This window comes from Tyto alba, unplaced genomic scaffold (assembly GCF_018691265.1).
Source record: "Tyto alba isolate M040663 unplaced genomic scaffold, T.alba_DEE_v4.0 Super-Scaffold_17, whole genome shotgun sequence".
Taxonomy (NCBI): Eukaryota; Metazoa; Chordata; class Aves; order Strigiformes; family Tytonidae; genus Tyto; species Tyto alba.
The window spans coordinates 8,680,459-8,690,447 of NW_024881279.1; the positions used below are offsets into that span (position 1 = coordinate 8,680,459).

Consider the following 9,989-nt stretch of genomic DNA (forward strand, 5'->3'; position numbering starts at 1 on the left):
CGTTTTGAGCAAAGAAGTCACAACAGGAGCAACCTCAGCTCCCAGCAGTGTCTATTTTCCAGGTAATGTACATGAATTTGTGACATGAATGTGCCATTTCAGCATTGTGTAGATATTGTCAGACATAGTATGAGGAGATATGCTAGTAATGTTGAGACTTGTTAAAAAATAACTCACTAAAGGGTAGTTTTTTTGACAAAGTGATTCAAGTCATTAATCACCACCCCCACCCAAATCTTAATTGCTCAAAAAGCAAAAGTTTGATTTTCATAATTATTGGCTTATTGGTTCTTCTGGCCCAGAAATAGCTACTGTTGGTGTCTGATATTTATCAGCCCAGCCCAGAGCTATGCTTATTTGTGACTACTTGCTCATGTTGCCAAGAGAGGCCTGAGAAGATCGTAGGGGTGAGAAGTGAGATTGGCTTGCCTCGAGCTAGAAGTGGGTAGGCAAGGCTTGTGCAGCAGGTTGCTCCATTTCAAACCAAGTAAATTGAAGTTTAGATTGGTGAACAATAAGCCATTTGGTAAGACTTCAATAAGCTGTGTCTCCCTGGTAACATTGGGAGTGAATCTCATTTTTGTAAAGCAGCTCTTTGTTGGCATATCTTGCAACAAGTAAACTGAGATTTCCAGCCCTCCTATTAACTTGAGGGTAATACAATTTTTCTCAACCACTTGCTAATTACAGTATCCTTGTTCATTCATTCAGCAAGGTACATCTGTGAGCTCTTCTTGCTGAAATCACTCTTTTAGTAGGGTCTTTTTTTGTTTCTTAAAGTCATATTATTTAACTTTTTTCTTATCTGGATTACAACATGGAAAGTCACAGAGCAGTGGAGAGCTGAGAACTGCTGATAGATGTCCTGTGGGTGCCGGGGAGACTTGTGTCTTCAGCAGAGTCCACAAGATTGTGGTCCTCAACCATGAAGATGCTCTGCTGGGCAGGAATCCTGCTTGTGGGATGGTTGGTGACCCAGTGCTTGCAGCAAGGAGGGATCACACTGAGGAATGCCATCCTGAAGCGCTGGGACAACAGATTGTAAATGATGGGGTTCACAGCAGAGCTCAGATAGAAGAAAACACCTAAGAGAAGAAGGGTTGAGGAAAGGAGATAAAGACCTCACTTTTGTGTGGAACAATCTCAGAGGAGGAAAATCTCTTAATTGCTTATACCACTTGATCAAGCTTGGCACAAGGGTGGAGGCAGCGATAGCACATCTCTGCCTGCTACTATCCAGGCAGAGGTATATCTGGCCAAGACCAGCTCAGGCACTGCAGCACAGAGGGAAAGGAAACTGGGAGAGAGTATTAACTGGAGCTCACTACCTCCAGCTGCTCAGGAACCAGCTCTCTCTTGAGCTGTACTGACCTGCCTCCAGCACAGCCCTCATTCCCGCAGCAGGATTTGCACAGCTGGTACCCCCATCAAGGCTGTCAGAAGATAACTTCCAGCTGAGGGGAGCTAATTTCTTGCAACACATCAGGACAACTGCATGAGATTGGATTTGTCTGAGCTGCCTAATGGCCACATTCAATGTTTTCCCATGGCAGACTGAAAATAAGATTCCTTTTTGAAAAAGCCTTCATTTTATGGTTGGCAGGGCCATAAACATTTGGTTTTATCACCCAGTTCTGAGCAGTATGTAAGTCTTTTGTCTTACCATTTGGTCAGGTTTCCTATTTGCCCCAGAGACCCTCTCGAGGATGATGCCTGATGTTGTGTATTTATTAAAAGTAGCTGAATGATAGTAGACTTAATTTCTGAACATTCCCAAGAAGGAAAAGCAGCTGGTAATGATACATGATATCCTTATTTTCTTTTTTCTTTTCTTTTTTTTTTTTTTCTTTTCTTTGTGAGTATTTAGACAACTGTATTAGACAACATGTCTAGATCTTGAAAATTGCAGAAACTTGCATACATACAGTTTTTATTTCATGCACAATTCTCATCACTGTCCACCAAACCACAAGAAGTTTTCCCATGCATGTCTCATGTCGCCTACAAAATAAATGACTACATATTTCAAGTAAACCACTCACAAATACTTTTTTTTTTCTTTTTTTGCCAGCCCCTGTGCAAGTGGAAGAAGAAAGTTTTACCTGACACCACATGAAGTAAGTTGAAGATATTAGCCAGAGGCTCAGTCCATTCTACAACAAAGCTGAAGAAAAGTCGATCTATATGGAATGGAGCCCAGCAGAAAGCAAAAACCATCACAAGGACAACTAGCATGGAGAAAGGGGAGAAGAAAAGCAAGTAAGTTATAGAAGAATATGGTTCACTAGCCTACATAGGGCAGAGAGAGTTCGGAAAGCTGGATTAAAGACTAAATATATAAATTTTATTTATAGTTTCAAAACTTTTGTCATCCTTTCTGTCTTACCATTACCAGCTAAAAGAACAAACTTTCCATTGATTTCTGTGTTGTATAACTCAACGCATGCACACACACAGAGCTGGCAACAACCAAGTAATATGTCATGTACAGAGCCTAATGAAGAAAGTGCCAGTGAGACGTCTGGATTCATCTGTGGTACCTGGGACACACTGACTCCATTGTGCCTTGGACTTAATTTCCTCGGCACACTATTTGTGCATCACATAGCAGGATAAGACCATGATAAGTCTGTCTGGGTGCACTGCTCAGCATGGAAGAATAAGAGTTTGCCTCCATGCACAACTTGGCTCTGGTGAGGACTCTTGCAAACCCATTCCAGATATGGCTCCTATGAATATCTTTTGTCACAGTCATGGAGCACAGAAAATCAGGCTAACTTCAAAGTACAATTTTCTAGTTCAGATGGGGACTTAAGCTGCCTAAAAGAATAACATTGTTACAGGAAATATTGAAGGTGATTTACACTTCCTGCATATACACCACTTCAGCAACAAGGTGATCTTTGCCTTAAAGACAGCTCTAAATTAGGAAGTGATGTGAACGCTTTCAGCATTATCGGAGCATAAATTCTTCTGAATGCTATATAATGTTCAAGTCTACCTAGATCCTACTTTTTCTTGGGAAGGTCTAAGTGGTTAAGTAAACAGGAGGTGATGTATGTGGCTTGACAGGTCCTTCCTGTCCATGAGGAGAACTCATGGTGTGATGCAAAACAGATGTACATCTCTCTTTAAAAATGTGCAATATAGACTATTTGCACTCTGAAAAAGAGGAATTCTCCCTAGAGGGCTGAAAAAGCCTGGTTTGGAGTGAGGGATATTAGAGAATTTCTATGCAAGTATCTGCCACATAGGTTTGTTTGACCTCCTCATGCTGGGGAAGAAAATTTGCCTTCTGAGTCTTTTTTGCAAATTAGTCATGGTGTTTCATTCCCATGCCCTCTAAATCCAGATAAAACACCAATAAGCCTTTTTTTTTTTTTTTGATCGCAGCTACTCATGTCATAACTCTTGTATCCAGTGAATTTTCTTGATACCCTTCAGGACCTGATCACCCTTTGTCTGTGGTAAATAAAACACAGAGGGACTCACTACTTACACAACATCTTGGTGACTGATTTCCTGGATGGTCTCTGAACATTCACAGCCATTTCCTCCACTTCCAAAGATCTGTCTTCTTTCAACTGGCAAAAGGAGGGAAACCGAAGGAGAGTTTAGACAGGCGATGACATCCCCACCCGACATAGCCTGTTTGATATTTTGATAGCTATAGTTTGAAAAGGCATAATATGGGACAACTCAGGACTCACTGAAAACAAATCTACATTTAAATTTCAGTTTTAGTCTAGGGAAACATTGGAGCTTTAAGTTCAAAACAATGTGCAGATTTTATGCATCTGAGACTGCATATTTACATCAGATTTGTATTTCAGTTCCCCACTTGTCCTTTCTCAATGAGTCAATATTTGGTTCACAGTTTGTGTTCAATTGCAACAGTATTTTGTTAGGCATTACTTTCTCTTCTAGCAAAATATTGTTTGTTTATTTTCCTAAAAGAGTTCCTCACAATTAAGCACAAACCAACGATCTAAAAAATGCCCATAGAGGCCTCAGCGAAACATAGCTGTAATCACTGGAAAAATTCCTGTAGAATTCAAGGGAGTTTGTTTCATTCCCTGAGTGTTAGGACTAATTGATAGTCAACCCACCTAATGAACAAAACCCATATATGCTCACTTGCAGACAGAGGGTGTGCATGATACGCACACATTCCACCACATACTGCTCAATTATAACAAGATGGGGCTTTTTCTCCAGTAGTTTTTTCCTGGACTTCTAAAAAATGGACATAAAGAATAATAATCTGACCCTCCCTGACATGCTTCCCCAATATATTTATGGTGGGAGCACTGGTGATTTGGTGATGAAAAGAATAGGTTTAGATAATCAGGAAAATTGTTTTGACTATAAAACAAATCATCTATGGAGAGTGCGTAACTGGACCCAACTTCCTGAAGTGGGAACTTCTGATTAGCCAACGGATTTGGAGTGATGCTTTTTCAGCTGAGAGTAACTGGAAACAAAACTTTTAATGACATGGGAAAGAACATAAAGAATGAGGGAAAAGAAAGAAATCAATCTGGATTTGTAAGAAAACTTGTGAAAACGTGCTAGTTGTGCCATTTTCTTTTGCCCTTTACACTGTGATTTGCTTCCTGTTTTTTGCCTAACAATATTTTTCTGTAAGGATGATCAAATGAGGACTTTTTTTCAACTATCTATTTAATCATAAAACCTATGAAAGGGAAACACATGTAAATCAAATTATATTCAATTATAGTGGAATTCATCCTCTCACATTTTACATTATTCCCTTTGTACCTTTTAGTTATAGCCACAGTTGCTTAAGGAAGAAGCTCAGTTGATTTGAAATACATCTAACGATAAATGTCTGCTCAGATTGATTAAAATCCCTAGTTTCCCTTCAGTGGTTTTCAGTCTCAACAGCAATCTATTCCAGGCATATTCCAAAGCCTCAGAGAATACAGTACTCTGATGCTGTAATAAACCAGACACATATGTATCTTTATTTTTTACCTTCTTCCTGTCATTTTGATGATACTATAAGGCTCCTCTTTAGCCTCAAGTGATAATAGATGGAGGTATAACTAGTAAGAATAACTCAGCAGTTACAACTTAATACAACAATGAGTTATGACAAAGAAGAAGGAAAAAAAGAAAGAAACGAGTCCATGGCAAAGGTCGTAACTTGAGTTCATGCCAATGGTTTGACAGAGGGAAAACTCCAGCCAAGGTAATGGTTACTTTTACACCACTGTGGATGTATGAAGCTATGTAGGGTTGCCTGGAGATGAATGTTACCCATTCACTGAAAGACAATTAAAAGTGTCTGGAATAAGAAGCTGAAAATTGGATTTTCCCACTACACCTTTATTAGCTACAGTATTTCATACTAGAAATCAAAAGGCAGAGTGAAATTAGGGCCTAACCTATCCCCAGGAAAACCTAGTGAGGCTACTCAGCAAAAGCAGAACTGTTTTCTGTAAGCGCCTTGGCCTACCTGACATGAATGGTGACCAAACTTTCTCTCCAGCTGATGGAAAAATTGATATTTAAAAAGAACATGGCTTGTGCTAAAGCGTGTTGTCCTGCCTGTTTCAGTGATTTGGCTGAAGCAGTTACCACCTGTCTGCAGAACTGCAGCCTGGGCGTACTCTTAGCCCACCCCCATCGCAAAGGAAAATGTGTTAGTGAGCACGAGGTTTGCTGAACAACCTCCATGGAAAGGGGGCAGATGCTTCCAGGAGTGTGCTGGGCTCTGCAGAAATTAGCCCAAGGCAGTCATGGACAACAGAGGATTCTGGTTTTAACAACTGGGCATTTAGGGGGTGAAATAGATTCTGATGGTAAAATCTGGACCAGCTGTACATTGGCAAGAATAAGTTATTTTGATTCAAAGACAGCTGAAATAAAAATTAACAGTGTTTCCAAAGTGTTACTGAGAGGAAGTGGCACTAAAAAAAGTGTTGGACTCCGTAGAAGAATCAACCTGCCTGTGTGAAGTCAATCTAGTCTCATCTGATCATCTAGATCCCCTCACAGATATCTGAAGTAGGTGGGATAAATAAGTCTCTGGATTCTCCACCCTCTTCATTCACTGTCAAAAATCCTCATTAAATAGAGTATGACTTTTGGATAGCCAGTAATAGCCACTTATCCTTGTGTCCACTTAGAGATCAGTTTGAAAGAAATGGTCAGGGATCTTGCAGTAAATCCCATTGCAATGCAGAATTTTTCCCAAGCTATGCCACCCCACCTCTATCAGTGCTGCAGGGGTTAGCTTTTACAAGCAGACATTTCCCAATGTTCTCGTTTTCTCCCTCTCCTCTTTCTTCTCAGCTTTGGGGATATAGGTTGCACCCAGTAGCCCAACAGTTGAACTGGGTTTAAAGAAGAGCCTAGCTGATTTAGGGATTGTTCCTAAAGGCACCTCATGAAATAGACAGCAGGAAGCTTACACAATCAAATCTAATGAGATTACAGTGTAATCACCAGTGTCCTTTTCTTTATACTAATGCTGGAACTATCTATTGACCATAACATTGCAGTATTAAGTGATCAAGACTTAAAATTACATCCAAGTAGATCATGAGGTAATTGATCATGAGGTAATCAACCTGATGGGTCTGCTGGCAATAAATTTTGCAGTGAAAAATACAAATATATTTTTTCCTTTTTGCAAGGAATTAAAAATTAACTCAGCTACTACATGACCCATGTTTTCTACCTTCTCACATCTGCTTAACATGTCACACATGTTTCCTTCTGTATTGCATCCTGAGGCTCTCCTGACCACTGGAAACACTTGAGGGAGAGACTTTGGTGAGGAAATGCCCTTTCCACAAAATCTGGGCTTGGAAAGGTTATGTCTCTGTTTGCTGAATTTAAGCTGTTGCATAGTCTTTGGATCAACTCTGAGCTTTTCCACTACAGTCTATGAGAAATACATTACATCTATGAGAAGTACATTACATTCAGGAGACTCTGGAGTGTTGATGAAGCTTCATAGATTTCATCCTCTGTGAGTAGATGAAAAGTATCTTATCTTGAAAAATTATATGTATTTACACCATTCCTCTGTCATTTCTGATGGAAAAAAAAAATTATCTTGCTCAGAGCAATTTGGAGAGCAATGCAGATATAACCAGGATGGATGTTTTTTAAAATTTGGAAGTCTGAGTTGGATATACAGAAAAGCAGGTGCATAAACAATGAACATTGCAGCCCTTAGGAAAAACAGCTTGAACATACCTGTGTCTATACAGAAGTCCTTGTGGAGCAGCCCTCACCTGATACCTAGCTTCTCTTCTGGGATGGGGATTAGGAATATCTGCTGCCACAAATAGAATTTATTACAGTCTTCAAGACTTATTTTTATTAGTTCATGGATTTCTCTTTTTGTTTTTCTTTCTTGAAACAGCTACATTTTCAGCACTTTTTCCTGCCTTCTGGTCTTATTTTGCAAAATTTTAAATGAAACTATGTAAAGACCCTGCAACAGCCACTGGACAATGGGGAGAATTTAACACATTCATTGCTTCGAAGATCTGCTGTGTGCTATGAATTTCTGGCAGTTAATCCTCATATCTTTTCCTGGTTAAGGAAAAATTGCTTCTGTGTTACTTCAGATAACAGTAAATATCATCCAGCACAACAAAATAATATACACACCAGCAGAGATTTGATTGATTTTCTTGCACATTATTCGGTAAGTTCATTCATCTCTACTAGCATATTGCATCCCTTTCTTGTCATATGATCAGACACAGCTTTTTAAACTTTAAGTTTATTCAGTGTAATGAGATAAGATTTATGTTTTCAAAATATATATAAAGTATGAGAAGAAAAAAGCCATCAATTTGCTATGATTAGCAGTGCATTTCAGTGTTGTGCTTCATAGTTTTATAATATTGTGATACTGATTGTTTTATCCATGTATTTAAATGACTAACAGTTGGTAAAACTAGTCTCACTTTCTGAAGGGAGAATGAATATGAATGCTAAGGTAGCCTTAATCGATGATGAAACTATGCCAGAGCTATATAAAGGAACAATTGCAGAATTTGCTAGCTGCAGCAATAAGGTAACATTTCAGTTTATGGCAGCTTTGTGAGTTTTAACGACTGAATATTATCACCATCTCCAGGGAAGAAGAAAAATAAAATAATGCAATGGAAACCCTACAGTCATAAAAACAGGGAAAACAAATAATACACAAGATTCAATCGTTAGCCTGCTCTTTTTTATTCTTTTCACATTTTCCTTTTGGTCTATTTCCTTCTAGTCTCTACTTCAAAAGTGCAAATCTCTAAGATGCTGGAATCAATCTACAGTCTTGGATGTTTAAGTATCATTCAAGTGTGAGCAGCAGTCATGGTAAGTTTTTAAATAAAGATTGGGGTAAATTATTCCCCAACATATCTATATTAATTTTAGAATGGGATTACACCAAAGAAGGAATTGGATCCACTGTTTTCTGAGGTTTGAAATATGATTTTTTTTGGGGAAAACAGATAGGCAAGAAAAAGGTGTAATCACTTAGAAGACATATATAGACACAAACACACAAGAATGAGCTAAGAAACACTGAGCACAGTTGGAGTAGGACTTACTCTTAGCCCCATCAGATAGTACAGCACACTCATTACCCCCATAGGCAGCACATAGAAGAGAAAAGAAGTAATCTGGACAATACAGTTGTAGATCCACATGGGCATGACTACAGTGCAGGTATCAGAGCCAGGGACCAGGGTGCCATTGGGGAAATACTGCAGCATGATTCCATGGGTGCCCGTGTTAGGGAGGGCGAAGAGGACAGAGAGGACCCAGAGCACCACGATGGTCCTCAGGGCACGCTTGCGAGTGCTCTCCAGCTTGGCACGGAAAGGATGGAGGACGGCAATGTATCTCTCCACGCTGACAGTGGTCACGCTGAGTATGGAGGCAAAACACACCGTCTCAAAGAGGGCCGTCTTCAAATAGCAGCCAACAGGCCCAAACAAGAAGGGATAGTTGCTCCACATCTCATAGACTTCCAGTGGCATCCCAAAAAGCAGCACGAGCAGGTCTGAGACAGCAAGACTGAAGAGATAGTAATTGGTTGGGGTCTTCATGTTCTGGTGCTTGAGGATTACCAGGCAGACTAAAAAGTTACCTATCACCCCAACAATGAAGATCAGAGTGTACACCAAAGCCATGGGCAAGAATAAATGGCTCCGTCTGGGCCCACATAGGAAGGCTAAGTAATCCTCAGTGCTGTTCAAGTACCTCCTCAAATGTTCTTCACGTAGAGCAAAGTGATTAAACCAGGAGATATTGCTGATCCAGGCCATTACTGGATCTTCCAAAACTTTTCACAATTGAAATCCAGTCTTCTTTAAGTTTTTCTGTGCTAGTTTGCTCACTTTTTGCAGAGAGAGGAAGAGAGGAAGGGAGTTGTCTTGCCAGACCTCTATGCACAAAGTCACTGAGAGATGTGAGTGAGTGTGTTTGCCTGGCTTCGGTTAAGGTTTTGCCGTTGTAACAGCTGTTCTCCTGAAAGGAGTCCCTTAGCCAGAAAGCCCCTCCTTTCACACATATTCATTGGCTTGCTAAGTGCATTAGATTATAGAGTAAGAAAAGAGGTTCCAGCTACTTGTATCAGCTCCTGTAGTAGATGCATCTACAGAATCAGAAATGTGGGATTTAGAGAGCTGGGAATCTGAAATATAGGATGTGAAACAAGCTGCAAGATGTTTGCATTTGTCAGAGGGTGAGAAATCAGACAAAAAGCCCCCAAAAACTCAGTCCAAAAAGCTTTTACAAAATTATATTGATGCTACATCCAGTTATGAGCCACAAGCAAAAAAAAAAAAAAAAAATCTGGCATGATTTTATTTTTCAGATCTCTGCTGATTTATATTTTCTGTTATCTATGGCAACAAGTACTTGTAAACAGAGTTTGATCAGTAGAAACCCAACATGGTTTTGCTGGTTTTATAGTAATTCATGTGGAATTAGACTACTAT

The 9,989-nt window shown here is 39.7% G+C and overlaps 1 protein-coding gene across 1 annotated transcript; it reads right to left on the reverse strand.

Moving 5' to 3' along the window:
- Positions 1-825: 825 nt before the first annotated feature.
- On the reverse strand, positions 826-9,506 carry NMUR2 (neuromedin U receptor 2). The gene is made up of 4 exons (XM_009974132.2): positions 8,595-9,506; positions 3,500-3,584; positions 2,103-2,228; positions 826-1,085 (listed from the first exon to the last, which is right to left on the reverse strand). The coding sequence occupies exons 1-4, from the start codon at positions 9,312-9,314 to the stop codon at positions 826-828; spliced, it is 1,191 nt and encodes a 396-aa protein (XP_009972434.2). The 5' UTR covers positions 9,315-9,506.
- Positions 9,507-9,989: the final 483 nt, after the last annotated feature.